Source organism: Micropterus dolomieu, linkage group LG20 (assembly GCF_021292245.1).
Source record: "Micropterus dolomieu isolate WLL.071019.BEF.003 ecotype Adirondacks linkage group LG20, ASM2129224v1, whole genome shotgun sequence".
In the NCBI taxonomy this organism is placed as follows: domain Eukaryota; kingdom Metazoa; phylum Chordata; class Actinopteri; order Centrarchiformes; family Centrarchidae; genus Micropterus; species Micropterus dolomieu.
In genome coordinates, this window is record NC_060169.1 from 30436531 (window position 1) to 30457335 (window position 20805).

Here is a 20805-nt window from a genome sequence, read left to right on the forward strand (position 1 = left end):
GTATAACATTCAGCTCATGCATAAAACACTGTTAATAACGTGGTAGTTTTAGAATGATACTGTGTGTAGCTCCGTCCAGTACTTTGAACCTTTGCAACTAATTATGTTCTTTCTACCAAGAATAACTAACACTTGTTAATCTACTCTCTGAGATATAGGCCGTCACGTGTACTTGCTGCATATTTAAAAGGTAAATCCAGGCAGACAATGACAACTACAGCAATTCAGATCAGAGTGGTACCTTATGAATAGTCTGTTTGTGACTCTCCCTCTTCTTCTCCTCCTCTTTTCGAGCCTGTACACCAGCCATGCGCCGATCCTCGTCCTGAAAAAGATAGCTTGTGCAATCAGAGTGCCGTTCCATTCATGAGTTCTGAATTATTCAAGAGAGAGGGGAACCACAAAAGACGCCGTCAGAAAGACTGTTCTCTACACCAGAACTGGACCACTGTGGAGGATGGGAGAGATTCTCACACCAGCCGGCTGCATCACAGGATTATCTGTCTTATTTTCAGTTTCAGATCAACAGAGCCCAGCTGTTGGGGAAAGCCAAAACTCCCAGAATGCAATGCTGCCATCACAATCTGAGCTGGGGGATATTCAGTTGCCTGTGACGAGCTAGCAGAGACGATACTTCAGTCTGATCAATAGAGGCAAATGCTAGCCTCACAGGAGTCAAGGCACTGATGTTAGCTAGTGGAAACAGATTAAGATGCCAGGCTTGTATGTCACTACTTTAAACTAATTTTGTGAGAAGAACAGCTACTCTGTGAAATTAATCAATATCTTATTGATTCCAAAGGGTGCTATTTTTCAGTAATAACAATGTCTTTGTTTGGGCAGCCTCCACATAGACTGTTATCTTGATTATTTGGCTGAAAGGTTTCAGTAAACAACAATATTTCCAGTTTAATAATGAAATTATACAATTTGAAGTTATTTGCTGAAAAAAATATATATACACAATATATAAAATAACATAATAGTTGTCTTTGATATAGAAGATCTATTAGCTGTTGAGAATATTTCTTAAGGGGCTTTGTTGATGTTAACAGGGAAAGGTAAGACAGGTCTAGCTTAGAGTAATTTAGCTGACTCCATAAGTCTTTTCTGACATTCTAACTTTAGGTATTTCTCACATGTATTTGTCCTTGTCAGGGAGACAACAATAGACTGATTTAGTTATTGACAGTAGCTCAGGCATCAGGCTGGCAGATATCAGTGTTCTCTGGGAATCTTACAAGGTTGAGTCCTACAAGAATATTTACAAGAACTCACTGGCTCCACAGATTAGAGTACAACTCATGGATAGTGATAGATTCCAATATGACGAAGCATTGGAGTCTAAACATCAGATCCGATAGATTTGTTGTTCTAGTTTAAGGCCAGTTAAAGATGACCTAATAGAGAAACCTACAGGCACTATGGGGAAGACATACATACAACATAAAAGGGACCAAAAGCCAGCACAGATTTGGTGCTGGCATTTGACGTGTTCACATGTTGCATGCTGGCACTGTATCTCCTTGCCCGGGCTCAATAAATCATGCTATGTTAAGTCTTCATCAGTCTCTGAAACTTCTTCACACCTGAACCTGGCTCACAATATTTTCTTCAACATTAGCCATATTAAATATATTATAATCAGAGTGGGATTATACATTTTATTAGTCAATAAAATACAATGACTATAAGCCGAGTGATAATATCTTTAGTCAAAGACAGTTTCAGTCTACTGTATGTGTCTTGTTTGAACTTCTTTTATTATTATAAATATATTCCCACAAGCAACATAATTTACCCCAAAGAGAACAATAGTATTGTATCTCCTCATTTGCAGTATTAACTCTCATTTCATTCATAAATAATGGACAATCTGCCAGCAGTCAGGCATAGATTTTACCTCAGATAATATGATCTCACTTCTACTGACAGCATAGTGCACTGTGGCAAGTTTTTCCAAATCAGTTGGAGGGGAAAATCTAGATCTTTAATGGCTACTATGAAGATTGCCCCTAGCAATATCATGATGCGGTTTGAAAAGGAAACTCAATTCCTAGGCTGTTGTTGTTGTCAAATCAAAACATTGCATCCCCCAGAAGTATACTTTCTGGAAATAAAACACCATCCCTGTTTTCAGGATTGACAGCTACAGACAGTAGTTTGTTGGAGGGGTTTAATGGGCCCTGGAGATCATGAAACTTGCCTAAACGGTTAAGGACCACATGTAGCTTGAAAATCAAGTAAAAACATGAAAATTGTTGAAATTGGAGTTACATGGGTTTTTTTTCTCCCAAAGTATCAGCAGTATGTTCTGAGGGCAAGGTGTGTGGTACTTGCAGATTCCTTTAAAGTACAAGCTCAGACCTGGGTGCTCCCTGCTTGACAGCCTCTAAAAGCATGCTGATATTTCACTGTAGCACTTTGCTGGCATGCTATATTCATACATTGACTTCATATTTATGTCTGAGAATAATCATTGTTTTGTTAGACTGGATATGCATTGTGTTTGTTGTAAATGCTTAGCTTTTAGTTTAGTCAACAATTAATTTCTGCCTCTAATAAGCTACAGAGAACATGATGAATGCTGCACCAATGTGAAAGAACAAAGACTAAGGAGTATAGCATTGTGAAGAGGAGCTTGGAGATGCCCCATTGACAGTGAACAGGAGACTGCCCATGTAGTTTCATCGAAAGTTTGTTTAGAACTGTGAAATCATCAATCATGTTTATGTCAAGTCATGCTCAAGAATCAACGTGTGCAGAGCCGTCAGGAACGTGTGCTCAGACAGTGACATAAAGGACACAAAATATGACATAGTTTGTAAGTACAGCTCAGTCATGAACTGTGAGGGTGTTATAGCTTTAAGTTAAAATCATCAAATCATCCTCTTTGCTGTTTAATATGTTTGATAATGGCAATACAGCATTATAAAACTGTCACATGATTTCCCATTCTGGTCATGTGACTCACTGTTCAAAATGTGTAGAAATAAAGAAAAATTATCTGAAGGGACAATAACCTAAATTTAACAAAAAAATCCAACAGTTACAACTAGAATTAGCAGCATTTGGCCAAACACACACAGACACAGTTAAACAGTTCAGCCTTACTGTGATGCGCTTCATGTCCAGCTGTCTCAGATGAAGCACACAGCGCAGGACGGCCTGCTTGTACCATGTCTCCAGGGCTACAGGATTCCCATCCAGGGTGAGCTCAGAAAGGGAACGCAACTCTCCAAGGCAGGCTAGCTGATCAAAACTAGACACAGAAAAAACATATTGAATGAGATCAAGAGTTAAAGCTACACACACACACACACACACACACACACACACACACACACACACACACATTTTCATTACAAAAACACGGTACACTGAATGCTTCACAATGATACAGAGGCATGATGACCTAACTAAGTATTGGGAAGCCTGAGTCATCCACCCGCTTAACCACCCTATACTGAACCCTGACTTTCCCCATCTATTTTTTGAATCTTGAACTCTTTCATCTACGACTGTATTGACAGAATGGAGTCAAGCTAAAACAACACATGACATTACTCAGGGGGCAATGAAGAGAGAAAAATCTACTACACTGTTGATATCACCCTGTGGCAAAGGGAGACAAGAAAAAGCACAGTCATGCTATGTAAGGCAGTGGAGATTTTATCACTGCTAATTTGCAATAATAAACTTGATAAATAACTTGCCTGAAACTACTTATGAACCTACTACACTGCACTGTGCCTGATCCTAGCCAGAGGTTTATTTGGGTGGAAAAGGGGGTCAGATAATAACCTCTCATGAACTATTACAGAAAGTACTGTTGGAGTTCAAACAGATGCAAAGCTACAATTCACATTTCATTAGGGGTAGTCAAGAGAAATAATTTGAGAAATAGGAATTTTTCTACTCTCAGTTGCCACAGCTAGACGGCTCTAATGCACAGGAGCATAGCGTGGATATACTGTGGGTCAGTCTAATACATGCAGTAACCTGTAACCTGGCATTTTCATTCGTTTTTAATCCCCATGCTTATACAATACTTCGTGTCATTACATACTTAATGGAGTAAGTTATATTCTAGCAATAACAAAGAGGGATTTTTTTCCACAGTGATTATGAGAGACTATTTAAGAGATCCCAATGATGCTTGATTGCATCTCATGCATGATTTTATAGAACCGCTCTATAAATAGTCACAGTAATGAAAAGTCTACATGCACCTGTGTGATGTGTGTGCAGAGTGGGGCGAGGATGAAAATTGTGTATTTTCCAAAGTCATTTAGCACTAGAATCCCAGCGCCGTTTTCTTAATTGAGCTTTGATTTTTAGGTCTCATTTCCTCCACATATAAGGTGTCAAACTTAATTCAGGCAGGTATAGTCAAAATTGCAAAATTATGAAAAGTGAAATAATCGTAAACATGTGGGATTCTTTTTGCTTCAACATCCTCTACTGGTCAAACTGACTGCACCATGTAGACGAGTGTGTTCTGTCCCTTTACCTAGCAACAGAGCACAACCGTTCTCCTATCAGCATTGAACAGTTTCAAAGGGTAGACACACAAGTTTATACTCTGCCACAGTGTGCATCCATTCAAAGGAGTATCTTTAATTTGCCTTTACCACACTGTACTTAGAATGCAGTGTCACCCTAAATGGAAAAAAGGGGTTTAAGAGTACAAACTGATTACCTGTTACCTATTTCTATGTCATGATTCACTCTGTAACTGTGTCAAACACAGAATCACGCAGACACCAGAACAGCAGTGCTGGCTTGAGAAGTCAGGTCAGATCTGTCACAGCACAAGGTGACTATGGTGAAGGAGGCTAATGAACACTATCCCACCCTGAATCCAATATACAGGCCCCTCCTCCAGGCAAACACAAAGCAATTTTAAACAGCCTTATTCAGTTAGAAAGCTATGCTTCTTTGACATCTTCATTGCTGGGCTCAGAGAGGGACAAGCAAAGAATAAAGACAGACTACAGATTTTGGAAAAAGTGTGTATGTGTGTGCGCACATGTTTGTGTGTATTCTGCCTGCAGCTTGTTGGCCAGGCCCTGCCAAGAGCCAAGGGAGTGGATGTGGAACTGTCCAGCCACTATGCCTGTCCAGCCACTATCCCCTGTCCCTGTCCTGTGGGGAGGAGGGAGTTAAGCGGTACAAGCTCTTACCTGGTGATGTTGTTACAGCTGAGAAAGAGGCGCTGCAAGCAGGGCAGGCGGTCCACCTTAGTCTAAAAAGAGAAAGAGGGAGAGGGAAGAAAGAGAGATGGAGGGATGTGAAGAGGAGAAGGTGCTCGGGAAGAGGGCACTGCATCGTCACTGTCGTCAGAGCTCTGTATCCCTCTCCATTCCCTCAGTCACCTTGCAGTTCTCAGCTCCAGTATACAGCATCCCCATCCACCCTGCCCATGCACACACACACATACAGCATGCTGCCTTGTCTGCACATGGAGAGGAGGGGCAGGAGAGAGAGAGTGAGAGTCTGAAGAGGAAAGGGGGAGGGGAGAGATAGCGGATCGTGTGCTGCGCTACTGCAGAGATCCCCTGCTGCAGGAGGCTAACTCTCACCAGAACAAATACACTCACTATGAGCAGCTAGCAACTGTACCTCGTCACACAAGAACAATAGCTGGGCAAAATTCAGTGGAAAGACTGGGATGGGGTTTTTTTCATCAAGCAGGCTCAGCATCAAAATCAATGCAGAATTTAGAGATGGGGCGGGGTGAGGAGCAGCAGCTGGCCAGCTTGCAAGCTAAAGAGGATATGTAGGAACATAGCCAATGTCACAAGCTAAGCTAATCAGATGGAGGATATCATGTTCAGTAGTGTCAAGCTGTGTGTGTGTGTGTGTGTGTGTGTGTGTGTGTGTGTGTGTGTGTGTGTGTGTGTGTGTGTGTGTTGATGGCCAGTATTGCACATGCTGGTAGCCAGTAGGACACTCCCAGTAGCAATCTGAATGACACTGCGTCAGCGTCCGCCCATACTGAAGCCACCGCCTCGCAGCCTCCAGAACTGTTCAAATGAGAGACCATCTATCATTTAGGCTATGCTAGCTCATCTGCAGAATACAGTACAATACTGCAGCACATAGTCTCATCATCTACAAAGTCCGTACAACCCCCGTCCACATCACCATATAAATATAGTTATACACAGTTGCTCATCCTTGTTTCATCCATTCCAACGGCCAAAATGCTCACTATAGTACAATATGCAACATCAGCAGTTTGTTTATAAGAGTGGTTGTTGTGCTACATTATTTGATGCTCAATCTGTGGACTTAATGAGATAAAATATTTTACCTGTGACTCTTCTGTGAAAATGTAATACACAGTATAGAGTAGTTTCATCATTTATTATATGTGAGCCATGGAATTCTTTCAACAAGCTAGCACACAGTGAGTGATATCTCACCTTTCACTGTATATTTCAGTCTCTTTCCAATCTGCAGACATCCTGCTGACCTTTTCATGATCTGGACTGCCTACCTTTCCCCCAATTATTTTTCAGTTAATCTTCTAAAGGGTTTTCTTAATTAGTCATTTATTTGGCGAAACATAGCGAGCATATCTCTGACACAACACTGAATGAGAATCATGCAAACTATTTTGCATATGAGAACTGAGTTTAGTGTATATCAGTGGCTGTGCACTTTAAACACATTTTACTCTCTGACCTTTTTTTCTCTACATTATCAGACAACAAAAACAAGCTAAGTACTATTTGCACATAATAACTGATAAAGTATGACAGGAATGTCATGTTTTCCCAGCTCCACTAAGCGACAGTACCTGTCCAGCTTAAAATGGTGGCGAGAAAAGGTATGTGAGTGAAAGCTGAACATCTAGCATGCCAAAGCAAACCAGACATTTATTTGACAAGTGAATGTTGGACTTAACATTTGTCAGGTGGCTTGAAACACAACTAAAATGGGATGATCATGTTGTTCTATGTAATCCAAACATGTAATCTGTCAACTGTATGCAAATATGCTAGCCTTGAGCACTTGATAATCCAGGCTTATTGCTCCCTAGTGGTAAAACAAAATCACTCATGAGCAGTTATTTCTGATGTATGGAGAAACAAATTATGATTCTTATGACTGCATATTGAACATTGATTATTTTACATTATTTGCATTAAAGACTATGAATGTGCATTTTAGTTATAGATGCTGTGTGATGCTTCACTGTTGGGTGTGTTCTCTTTCCTTGAAAAACTGCAACTCATGCTATACAATGCTAGCTTCTACTGACCCTCCACCACACTCCCAGAGTCTCTGTCTGTGCCAGTTCCTGTATGGATGCTGGTGAAGCAGCAGCCACTGCACACTGTCAGAGACTAAATATAGCAGCCCTGTCTCAGACAGAATGTCGTCATCACTGAGCTGATGTGCTGCACAACAATCGCCCACCAATGTGGTCTATTTTTCAAAAAAAAGAAAAAAAAAAATAAGAAAACGATTGATCAGAACCAATCAGCTGTGAGGTTGGTGTGTGTGCACCGGTATGCTTTTATGTGTCTGTGTGCCTCCGCCCTCTTCTCACTGACAGTTTGCGTGTCTTCATTTTTCACACTCATACTGAGCTCTGGCAGAGGCATTACTCCACAAACATAGAACTACTTCTCATCACCACTGTCTCGGTTGCATGCAAAAACATGAGCAACAAGGGCATGAAAGCTGCTCAAACAAACACACAGGTACATGTGGATGCTGAGGGGATTTCAAAGACTGTAAGCTGTTGGGTTTTGTGGCTGCTCTTTGATGACATACATCTGGCCTCAGGTACTGTATGCTAGAACTGCAGGTGCTGTGCATTATGTGCATAAGACTGCAATCTGGTGTTAAGTGGTCATTGTTGTTATTGCACGGCACTTCGCAGCTATCACTTAATAGTTAGCTTGCTCATTTCCCTTTAACTTCACATTCTGAGGACTTGGGCATTGCAAAAATCCTCATTTTAGTATTTGTGTTGATTCTGTTTTTGATCATTCAAGTTTTAATATTAGTATTTTCCACAGTGCTTTAAGGCAGCACGTTAATTTCTTATTTATTTCTAACGTGAACCCTAAAACCAAGTCTTGACCCTCAAAAAACCCTTTAAACTTGTGGAGCCCAGCATTTTGGTCCCCACAAAGCCGTCGGACCTCACAAGTATAGTGGAATCCCGAATTTTTTAAACCACGAACATAGCAAAACAAGCTACATGCACACACACACGCAATTTTTTACATTTTCAATTGTAGCGATGCTTAAACCACAACTGGCCATAGGTAAACAGATTAAACAGCAACAAAACAGATTAAATGAAATAGGTTATCAAAAATACATGTTTAGATGCATTAAAGGATGACCTAAATACTGTCCTGATGTGTCAACACATGTAAAAGCATACACTTTCCTAAAAACATTAACTTAAGATAAAGTAAGCATATTTAACACACAGTATGCTAATATAATATGTATTGGATGACTGAGCCTAACATATACACAAATCTTATTATAAGTCACTCACAGCATTTTTTTTCTAGTCCAGAATTCCACTTTTCATCTGCCTTTAATGAAAGGGAAAACCTGGACACCTGGGGGATGCTTATTTACTTTGTGCCTGACACAAGCACATGCCAGCAAATACCACTAATGACAGAGACTAGAGAATCTGCTGAGGGCTAGCAGTTTTCCTTTCCTGTGTATCAAATAAAACATTACATCCGGTAATTGGGACTGGAAGTGGTTCGTGATCAGAATTTGCCGGCAGAGGACAGGATGAGTGACAAGAAGAGGTTTCATACACAATGTTGGATTCCGTGTTTATTTTCTAGCCCAAAAAGCAGGAGAGGGCTTGGGGGATTTGCATACAAATGAAGTGGCCTGTTTTGGCATGCAGTGTTCTGTTTATCAGATTAAAACTATAGAAACTAAGGGGAGTGAATTTCCATGTTTAGAACATCCAGTTCCTCTTCCACTGCGCCAAAAAGTCGGTGGGAGGTTGTGGGTAATGACCTCCCACGGTCTCCCTAGGTAACACCATTGAGATACATTTCACCACAGACTATCTTACAAAGATTCTATTGATGTAATTTCTGTGTTTGCTATTTTGTGACAGTAAAAACTGCTACATTTGATCCCACAACAGGGGAAACAATAACCATCCAAAGGACCAGGTCAAAAGGAATGACATCCAGATGAAAGATAAGGAAGCTACTAGCACTTTCATCCTATGAAGAACATAGTGCATAAACAAGTGCATAAGTGTTTATTTGTTCATCTAAATGCAGAAAATAATACTATGAATTTACCATTGGCAGCTGCAGGAACTTCACCAGCTCAGGAAGTCTGCATATTATCTTTTCAAGTGTGCAGCTACTGTTTCCCACAATTATCTTACTACCTTCTCCTCCTTCTTCTCCTTCTCTTTCTTCTTCGGATATCTATTAACAATTGTTTAATATTTCTAACTAGAAATAGAAGGCTCACAAATGGGAAGGGCAGAAACTTCGTTCTTGGTTGAAAATCAGATTGTGATCGCTGTGAACAGTTGGTACCTTTTCCTTTATATGAAGGAGTAGAATAGCACGCAGTGAATAAAATGCTTTAACCTGTCGCTCATTGGGAAAGAGGCCCCTCACCACAACAGAGATGCAATTGTGTCGTAGGTTGAGTTCAGTCAAACAGTCCAGGCCCTGCAGGTTTTCCACTCTGGAGATGTTGTTTCCTGCCAGGTTCAACACTCGCAGCTCGCTCAGGTGAGACATGTTTTCTATCCTGGAGATCTGGATGTAAGCACAGCGAGACAAAGATGCGTAACATAAAATTATGTTAAATGGCAATCTAGACAATCAGATTCAACATAAAGAGACACAGAGGGAGGTAGGGCTAGCAGCGCAGAACACATTCTGTGCTCACTCTTGCATTCAAATCAGGTATTTAAAGATCATCTATTTAGTGTGCTTTGGCCTGCACAGCTAAATGTTTTGGGGGAACAAGAAAGCCAAAAAGCCTTGTGTTCTTTTTTCTTTGCAATGCCTGAGGCTACACCTTCTGCAGAATGACACTAAAACAGAAATGACATTTCCACTTGAACTATTTCACGCCAGCAATTTGTATCACTTGTGAACAACTGATATGCAGTCAGTCACATCAAGCCATGACTCCTGTTTGACCTCCCAAATCATAAAAAGTTGTGTGAAATGATACCCCCCTCCTCTCTCTGTGAGAAAAGACTCATGGGCCCCTGTCATAAATACTTAAAATATTTCACAAGAATTCCCGGTGGCCTTGAGAATGATGTGTTTGCCCCCTATAGTGCACACTGTACATGTGAGGATAAGGTTAAAGGGCATCTGGGATTCAAGGATTCTGTCAAAATGTAATACCCAAGGATCACTGCAGCACATGGGTATTACATGGGATAAAAATGTATCTAATAATTAAATAAAAAAGTAGTTTAGAAATATAGATAAAGATAAGAATCAAGATGGGATGGGTTTTCAGCTTGTCCGTTGTCACTTACCTCAGTTCTGCTGTTCCGAAGATAACTATTTTGGAAAGCAGGCTCTGCAAACATTTCTGGGCATTTGACACTCCCAGATGGTGAGAGATCTCACAGGTTCACACACGTAAAAAAAACTCCAAAGATTTTAAAATCAATACACAAACCTACAGGGAACCACTGTAACATGAGGAGTCATATGTGCCTAGCTTCTGGTCCTAGTCTGTACTCTGGCTGGAATACAAGTGAATAGTAGTTTAGGAATATTTGCCATAGATAGAAATTTACACACGTCATGAAGACACATGGGATAAGAAGTGTCATTTATACGGTGCTGGCTCAGATTTGTCCAAGTGTACTGATAGTGGGTGTGCATATACAAGTGACAACATAGTTAAATGAAAATAAGAATAAACTGAGTGCATCTAATCCACCCCAAACCCCACCTTTAAGCAGTCTCACCTGGTGATGAATACAACAGAGGGAGATCCCCTGCATTCAAAGACCTTTACAATAGTTGTATTGTTGTGTCACAGCTGACATGAATACTTTCAATCATCACACGCTAACAGGACAATGGTACCTAAAAGGTTAGAGAGGCCGGCTTGTGACAGATTTCTGGTTCAAATATCAAAACACATCTTAAACATTTCATACAATGGCCTGTATTGTTAAAGAAGAGGACACAAACACAGATAACCTTGTGTGTCATTAATGACAACAAAGCTTTGAGCATCCTCAGAGAGCAGTTTCTATTCCAGCTTCACCCTAACCCAGAGTGTTATGCAGATTCAGTCAGACTAAATCAAAATCATCATCATCATCTTGACTTGTAGGAGGGACATGACCTAAACCAACCCATCTTACTCTGTGATACTTAGTCTTTGTTTTACAGAGCCTGTAGGGGATTCTTCACTGTCTTTTGTGAGTTTTCAAGTCAAATAGTTTTTTAGTGGAAAACATCACTGCCTAACTATAGACTGGTTATCCAACAATGTCAGGTCGCATTGTAGCCCTAACGTTCGGTCACTGAGACCAAGTGTGGGTTGGATGCACACTCCCAAAGAGAATATCTCCTTTTTAATAGTTCCAGCAAACTGGAAGTGAAACAACATCCTGTTATAGAAATAAATGGGTAAAAAGTTTGGGTTGGGAGTGATGTGAGCCTCCCAGCTAGAGGATGGGAGCTAGAAAGGATGACAGTGATGTACTGTTTGTGGTTAAAGCATCCATGCACAGAAAAGGAAAGGGGACAAGCAGCTGGTGTTCTATAGCCAATAGTGACTAAACAACAACGTGATAGGTAGAATAACCATGACTAACATTATTTGAATTCTTTATGCATTAATTCCCTCGCTGACTTCACTCATTTCATCATCTTGTATCATCATTGTGCAACAATTCACATTACATTTGTGTGGTCAGGTCTCTGGTGGGTTTGGAAAATGTTGAATAAAGGTGATTGAAGAGGTTTTTAAGTGCACAAAACAGGAGGTTTTGAAGTCAGTGAGTGAAAAGCAACCTGCCCGGGATGGAATAATAGATTTTTCACCTGCTCCTTAATAGGCGCCTGCCAACAAAAGGCTAGCTCTGAATGCAATGCGCTCTCATTACCAACAAGGACACCACCAAAGATTCCATTTATTAATTCATTCTGAAGTCCCTCATACAATTGTCACAATATCAGAAATTTTTAATGAATGAACTGTACAGATGTCGTTAGGAAACGGAATGGACAAAGCTTAAGGCAACAAAGCGTCCTCTGTCATGAAAAATAACATGAGACTGTAGCAGTCACTGAATAGTAATTGGGAAGCCTGCTCATGCAAAGAACATCTGAGAGGGAGGGAGTCTTACCAGGGCTCTGGAGTAGCTCTCTGAGGAGGAGAGTAGGCGGCATGCTGGCAAAACACTAATTTGACCAAGGGAAGCCTCTCTATTCTATCTTCCTTCTCCAGGAGCAGCTTAAATCCTCATCTGACATCAGTGTTACTTACATCATATGATTTCTCAGGCTTTTAATATCAGTGAGCCACGCTCTATTGTAGAGGCTGAACAAACAGCCCCCAATAATAGACTCAAATTAATTGAAGAATAGCAGAATGTGCTCTAATTCTGCTCATAACCAGTCCCAAAGCTGAAAACATAGAAACAGTTGTGCCTGGTGAATAAATTAAGTAGGGTCACTGAGGACATGGATGTGGGAGTAGACCGTTGACAAGAGTTTGTGGGTTCTGATGGTTTTCATTGCTTTGTTCTCTAATAGTGCTGGGAACTAAAACAAATGTCGAAATTCAGTCCCTAAAAACTGAGGTACATGATGATCGTAACACCCATTTCTGACTTGAGAAACGGACAAAAGAATGCTAGACATGACCTATTTGTTTCTAATTCTATTGAAGACACAGTGATAAGTGGACAATTTGGCTGTAAAAGTCCACCCTGAATAGACATCTATCATTTTATAGGCCAGTGGATTCAGATGAAGGGTTTCGGATGAGCATGAGTACATGAATTCTAATGCCTGGCCTCCTACTGTCATGTCTGTGTGACTCTAGCATTTAGAGAGCTGCATCTCACGTAGCAAACCACTAGTTAGCCACAGTGTGGAGGAGGTGGAAGAGGCAATCCACTTCTTTGAACTTTGCAGCTGAAAATCACGATGTCCAGCTACAGTATCGGCAACTAAATGAACAAGACTAAACTCACACATGCTGTAAGTAGGAGGATAGTGGAGAAACAGTACCTGATTGTCATGCAAATCCAGGATATTCAGTTTGGACAGACTTTCCAGGCAGCATATCTTACGGATTCTGAGAAGTATCAGGAAGAAGTGACATAAATATGAGAAAGTGGAAGCTACATGATAAATAATCTGTCACAATGCATTTCAACTAGATAAGAAAAATGTGCCGATATTATCGCCTGCTATGAGCTAACTGCATATAAATCAGTTTCTGTGTTTATAACAGCTGATAAATGTCTATCAAAAAAGGTTCTAAGCAGAGGACTGGCCCACAAGCTTATAAAAGGTTACATTCCTTGAGGAAACCGAACATACAGTAGTGTACAGTGACTTATTGTTGGACTGTCTATATGGATTTAGATCTAATTACGAGTAAGGCTGTAGTCTCTGCCAATAGAAACCTAAATCAGTGGTATTCTTTACTCTTCATGAACCACACATGGCCCTGGAAGTAGGTCTAAACAGACAAAAGTTACAGAAAGAGAAACTAATTCCAGTGTTTGTCTGTAAGATCATTTGCAGTGATATGTGACTTTAATCTTCCTCCTGCTGACCTTTTGAAGCAAAAACTACTAATGCCAAAATAAACGGTTGTCCCATTAAACTGGGCACCTGCAGGAAAACACTCATCACTGAAGCTTACCATGTAGCAGCAGCTAGTATATCAAATGTACAAATGCTACATGCAGACAACACTTCTTGAATAACCTAAAAGCAACATTTATACTAGATCAGAACAATATTTCATTTGACACTGTCACTTATTGTACTCTGCAACTTTCGTGTTACTACCCCAATTTTATGCTACACAATACTATCGGTGTAGCAGAGGCAATTCAGACAAATGTAACATAGTCTTGTGTTTGTTTGCTTGTGAATCCACTGATGACAACTTACCTGTTCTTCCCCAGCATAAGGATCCTAAGAGAGCGTAGGGTTTCAATACCAGTCATTTCAGAGATGTGATTGTCATACAAGTTCAGGAAAACAAGCTGTTGCAGATGTGACAGATGCTGGATCATTGTGATTAGATTGTGCTGAAGGTTGAGAAGCTGTAGTTCATCCATATCGCCCAGCTGGGGGCATTCCTCAAGATAGCGCCTGGAAAATAAAAGAACATTTAGCACAAATAGGTCTTTATATGGATGAATACAGTTCAGCGCTTAATAAAACATGACATCACCTTCAAGCCATGCCATTCAGTGATGCAAATTGTTGTTAATATTTCACTATGCATATTGATTGATTTATTTCTGCTCTGTCACCAGTGAAGTAGACCTTTGTCAGCAGCCACTTATCTTTGGAGACAAGGGTGAGTATTTTTAAGAGACTTTGCTGCACCCTGGTGGCAATGTGAAGCACTTGCCATTTCTGGCAAACTCATTACTTCTGCTGCAAAAACTGTGACAGCCAGACTGAGTTCATAAAATCAACAAAACTTAATGGAACAGGAATGACACAAGAATATGAAAGATACTGGTAGTAAAGATACATAGAGATTCATACATGCATAAATAGACATGACATGCCAATCATATGTCCGCTTTACAGTGATAGCTAAACCAACATGTTCTAAGCTACACAGATAAAATTCTAATCTGTAAATTAAAAAAGAGACCAGAGGTACCTGTCCAAGTCAATTCGTTGAAAACTGGATGCAAAACTGTCATGAGGCAACTGAGTGAAGGGAAAACCAAGGACTGTGTTGTACTTAAGTCCTCCAGAACCACCTGACATAAACATTACAGAGTTGTGTTCAAGATACACCAAATATCATAGTGCATGGAATAAAAATGAATGCTGTATATTTGTAGAGACACACTTTATATCTAAAAGCAAACAATAAACCAGTTCCCCAATTCCACAATATTTGCCAAGTGATATTGCTATATTTACCTGCTGTCTTGGGAAGGTCTAAGGCGTTACGGTAGTAAGTGGCCCCTGCACTGTGGGTTGGTCTTCCAGATTTGTCTCTATCTTCATGTGGAGCATATGAAACTGCATCCAAACCACTTTGAGCACCACCCACTAGTGGTACAAGATTATGTGCAGAGGAATCTGTAGAGTCACTGGCAAATGATGACACCGGAGGAGTCTGGACAAGTCTTCTCTGGTTGCATGCATGCAACCTTGTTTCTACAGATGGTATGGTATAGTGAAGCACAAGCAGTTTATGATTACATACCATAGCCATTTATGAAAATATAATACAATGCACACAAAAACCTCTTTGGTGAGTGGTGCATGTGTCTGTGAATGAGTTTACCTGGGTTAGAATGATTCATTGTTTGGCTGGAGTTCATGTTTTTTTCTTTTATAAGAGCTTGAGAGTCTGTCTGTAAAACAGTAAACATGATCAGTTATGAAGTAATCTTGGAAAGCAGTTAACCCATAGCTTGTCTTTCAGTGTGTTCTCTGTCACTCACCATCCTCTGGGCTCTCTCTGGTACTAGTGATTTGACAGTCGTATTGTGCAACTTGCAGCTGTTGACCTGCAAAAAATATTGTCAGGCTAACTAACACATCAACTGTGTTGCATGAAAAAAGACCTGGAGACAATTTATTCAAACAGTGAAATATGGCTTGGCTGCTAACCTCTAGTTACTAACGATAACTAACTGATAATTTTCTCTACTGAGCCTGAAGCTTCACTACACTTTTAATAGTGCAATGGTAAAAGTATGCAAAGAGTGGTAACGTTATTTACCATGGGGGTGAGAAACACCCATCCGTCGTTGACACTGTGTTTCTCAGACCGCATCGTTTTGCCCTCAGACCGCTCCGGCTCCATTTAGCTACGTTTGCTAACGTTAACAATTAAGACCAACCTTGGAACGTTGAAAAAAGAAGAAGCTCTATTTCAGTGACGGAACTGACTTATTATTTACATGAAATGCGCTTAATAATTTGGTACAGTGAGCTAGTTCAAGAGCTTAACGCTGGATTTGTTGTTATCTTTACTTCAGCAGCTACAAACTCCCTCGGAGACAAGCATTGTTGCCATGGCAATAACGGCGTTGCTTGGTTACGGTCACTTCCCGTGTCACTGAGAAAGCACACCGTAGGGAAACTATTTTAAAGGTTTGGTTTATAACTTTTTTACTCCTAACTTTATGGCTTTGTCTTGCAGAAGCTACCTGTTTCACAATGTAGCTTTAAAGGTCTGTTTTATTTCAGTTTATATTGGACTTACACCGTGGGCAAGGCAAGTTTATTTATATATCACCTTCCAAACACTGCAGCCATTCAGAGAGCTTTACAAACCCAAAGATGCTATGAAGCGAATAGAAATAGAAAAATACTTAAGAAAAATAGTTAGATTGGATTAAAATACTTAAAAGATATTGATTACAATATCATATTGTAATATTCCATCCATCCATCGTCAACCGCTTATCCTTCGTACAGGGTTGCGGGCTGCTGGAGCCAATCCCAGCTGACATCAGGCGAAAGGCAGGGTACACCCTGGACAGGTCGCCTATCCATCGCAGGGCCACAACAACAAGTCACGCTCACAATGAAGCACCCACGGGGAGAACATGCAAACTCCACTCAAAAAGGTAACCAGGAATGAACCCGCGACCTTCATGCTGTGAGGCCATAGTGCTATCCACCGGACCACCTGCTTATTAAACCTTAAATCTTGTTGTCATTTTACATCACACTGAAGATCAATCTCAGTTAAACAGGTCAAGGATAAATATGAACCAATCATGCATCCCCTCCCAGAATAGCCTACTGCAGAGTAAATGCAGCAGAAAAACAAATGGTCTGATGTACACAGTAGCCTACTGTAAGTAAACACTATAGCTTCTGCCATGGTCAGTCACATAGACCTTTGAGATGTGGGTCCAGTTGGCTTTTTACAGCAAAATAGATGAACTAGGGGTATCATGTCACACTTAAAAGGAAATTAGATAAGCATAGAGTAGATGAGTAAAATGTTGGTGTTTAATGCAGTCAAACATTATCCTCAGAAGATTCTAATCCTGGAGAAGTCAGTACGGTGAAGACGAACTGTTTAATATGATAAGGCCAGTAGGTAGCACCACATATCACTGACGTAAACTGTATGACAGACAAAGTACTGTAAATATGTAATTGTAAAGATGCAAATTAAACATAATAGTTTTGCATGCACTTTTCCCAATCTAATTCAAAACATAATTAAAACAAGTCAAGTCATTACTTCTACCTGCACCTGTCATTTTGACTTGTTCTCTACTCCTATTTTGTACTCCACATAAAATTGATGTAACTCTGAGGGAAGAGATTGCTATGATAATGACCACAAGAAGATTGAAAACAGACCTCTCTCACAGTGAACATTTTGTCGTTACAGGAGAAGGCACAGGTGCAACAAATAACAATTATGACACCTGACTAGGTGTGTCAGTAAGCCACGGCAGTGAGTCACTTGCATTTCTCAGATGTCTATTATTATATCATTCATGATGTCATTCATGATGTGTTTGAGAAATGTCCAAATGTCCACTGTGAAAAAGGACTATCTAAGTGGCTAAGACGTTAAAATAGGCTTTGGTATGTTGCAATAAATGAAAACATATGGATTCTTTATTATTTGTCATGGATGGACAATGTTTTGGACCCTGTCGTTCTCCACAGTTTTGGTGCTCTCCCTTTGCTCTATTAACAATGTAACCCAAGTGACTACCCATTTCATCTCAGTCAGTAACAACACAGATTTTGTTTGCAGTTTCAGCCTTTTTACTCTGGCGGTAATAAGCGGTTGCTCAGAGAACACAAGTCCAGATTCATCAAAGGGACATCCCACACATTGCCTGTCACAGTCTATTCATGAAGCACAGGCTGACACATATTATGGGAGTTGAACATCAACAGTTTGCATGACAGGCCATATTGAAAACGTACAATGTAAATTCCAGTTGTCTATGAATAGATCTACTTATTTACTTTGCTACATGAGCCAATACAAGGTGCCATTCCTTTGTTGTCACTTTTTTTATCTGTATTTCATGTGCCCTCATTATTTTATCGTATTGTATAATGTTGCCACCCTCTGCCCTCAAACAGTAAATGTTTGCTTCTTGACCAAGGTGTTCATGCCACATGTTGTTCTTAAAGTTAGACCCAGTCAAGGATTTGTCAGCAATAAAACTGGACAGGTGGAAATAAAACTATACACATCACAAAAGTGATACATACTGTTGGTTAGTAGACATATATAGATATTAGCTTTGAAATGCATAAATGAACATGGTGTAATTGTACCAGCAATGCTGATTTGTTGACAGGAGCACAATTTGACTCCTGCCTTCATTGACAGCAGATGTAGAAACAGGGACACTGTTTGTAAACATATTCTTATGTTGAAAAAAAAAATTACTATAATAGGTGATGTACTACATAGATCTGCTGCTTTCTACCATCTGGCAGTGAGTGTGTGCCTGTGTGTGTGTGTGTGTGTGTGTGTGTGTGTGTGTGTGTGTGTGTGTGTGTGTGTGACAGAAAGAGAGAACACTGGTTTTTCTTGTCAGTCAATCCATTTATCAAACATTTTTATTTTAGCTTATCCACAGGTGTTGAAAAGATTTATGTCGTTCCCGGCCAATGAGAAAATAGATTACATGACAGCTCTGGATTAATGATTTCAAGCTTCAGTTCATTATTAACGCAACACCCTGTGTGTATACACAGGGTCAATGACTTTAACTGAGAAACCAGAAGAATTGTAACACTTGGTTATGTTCACATACAAGAATAACAGGTTCAGGTAATGGGTTTGCAGTCACATGGTTCACAGTAACCCGCTTCCCCACTAATTTAAATGTTATCTGACTTGCTTAATAACCAAGTCAGTGTCCAAAGTGATGTGTAATGATGAGCTTGCAGAAAACCTTATATCGGCAGGACAAGTAAAGGGAAATGAAGAGACGTTCTTCCTTTACATCTGTTTTTTATTTTGATTATTTTAATCCAAGACCTCTAGTTGAAATTGCATCCATGCTAATTACAAATTTACATGTATACAGTCTATGGTCTAAACAGCACTGTATTTGCTGTGGAGGCTGCAAGAGATAAGGATTGCAAACATTTCCTCACATGGTTACACCCATCCCCCACTTTTTGCTGTAATTCTCAAACAAGAAAGCAGAAAAACGAGAAGGGGAAAACAGATTGGTTACAAAGGCCTCTTCCATCTGCCAGTGAAAAATACCTGCAGCCACGTTTTCAGTGACCTAAAGTATTCAAAAAGGATTTGTTAAAATTGTTGTAAAGGCTTCATTCATTCTAATAGGTGATGGTGGGTGACATAAAGATATTTTACTCATGAGTTATCACAGTCTCATAAAATAACCGAAATCCAGTTTATTTGTTTAAATGTTTGAATTGGATTTGAAGGTCCACATGTGCAGCATAAACCCTACAAGCGAAAGGCATAAAAGGACATGTGAAACTGGGGGGATGGAGAAGAAAATCCTCTGGAGAAGATTCTCCTTAGAGGGTTGGTGGAGCAATAGGAGCCAGAGGTGGGAAAAAAGCAAATTAGAAGAAAATCCGCAGAGAGTGATTTTAGAACTTTTAACTTTTAAAAGATCATATACTGAGTTTCCAGATTATTACTAAACCTAGATAAATGTAGCCCAATCAATTCCAACACAACAGCCCTGTAATATGTGAACTTTGTCTTACAAATTTTTTTTCAAGAATGTGTCAGTGAGGTGTTCAACTCTATGGTAATTTTAAAGGCTGTAGTTTGTGGTGCTGTTGAACTGTGTTGTATTATACTGAAAAGAGGTGGCCTGCACCGCTACTTGCTTACAGTGCCATCCTGAAATCACTTCCAGTTTGTCTCACAGCTTCATAACAATTTCCATCTAAATGCTGTTGGTTCAGGAATTTTCTAGAAAGCGGTTCATATTTAATGAAACACCCCCCCATTGCATTGGCATTGTACACAAACTGGAGCACTATATGGCATGTGGTGCAGAGAATGAGTCAGACTGCCCACCAGCTGTGAGCATGGCTTGTGGGGAGGAGAAAAGACATTTCATGTAGGGCAGGCAACAGCCAACAACATTGGTGTGGGTGATTTACTGTGTTATTAGGATGGAGGCCAACAACAAGCTACAAAAATGGACTTGAGGCACAGTTTACAGAGAAATATTCAGATGACTGTAATGATAATGCTCTCAACACCTACATAATTATGCCCTTGTGCTACAAATCAACATCAATGAAATTAGTGGATCCCTAAGACAAAAATAAAATAATCATAGGTTACTTTCAGTTTTATTTTAGTGAGGTTTCAATGGGCCCATGTGGAGCAGGGCCACAGCTTTGGGGACACTAGGGCATGGGAGTTTTACTGACTTGAGAGTGAATTTAGCAATTACAAACTGTACTTTTTAACAGATGATTTTGATAGTTCTTGAAGTCAGTATTCTTAAATTTGACCGTTTTCAGCAAAGCTATCATGTAGGACAGACAGAAAGTATGATAGTGTTAGTTCACTTTTACTTTACTTCAATGTGTAACTAATCTGGAAATTCGATATCATAGGCTA

The 20805-nt window shown here is 40.0% G+C and overlaps 1 protein-coding gene across 1 annotated transcript in view; it reads right to left on the bottom strand.

The window, feature by feature from the left end:
- LOC123958940 (leucine-rich repeat-containing protein 49) overlaps nt 1–16273 on the bottom strand; it is a 30808-nt gene extending 14535 nt beyond the window's left edge. Inside the window, exons 1-11 of the mRNA XM_046032724.1 lie at nt 15964–16273; nt 15683–15748; nt 15523–15592; nt 15153–15392; nt 14884–14986; nt 14154–14357; nt 13257–13323; nt 9648–9791; nt 5187–5248; nt 3115–3262; nt 242–325 (exon numbers count right to left, since the gene is read on the bottom strand). Of these exons, the coding sequence (XP_045888680.1) occupies nt 242–325; nt 3115–3262; nt 5187–5248; nt 9648–9791; nt 13257–13323; nt 14154–14357; nt 14884–14986; nt 15153–15392; nt 15523–15592; nt 15683–15748; nt 15964–16047 (1272 nt within the window). The 5' untranslated portion in view covers nt 16048–16273. The remainder of the gene's footprint in view (nt 1–241; nt 326–3114; nt 3263–5186; nt 5249–9647; nt 9792–13256; nt 13324–14153; nt 14358–14883; nt 14987–15152; nt 15393–15522; nt 15593–15682; nt 15749–15963) is intronic.
- Nucleotides 16274–20805: the final 4532 nt, after the last annotated feature.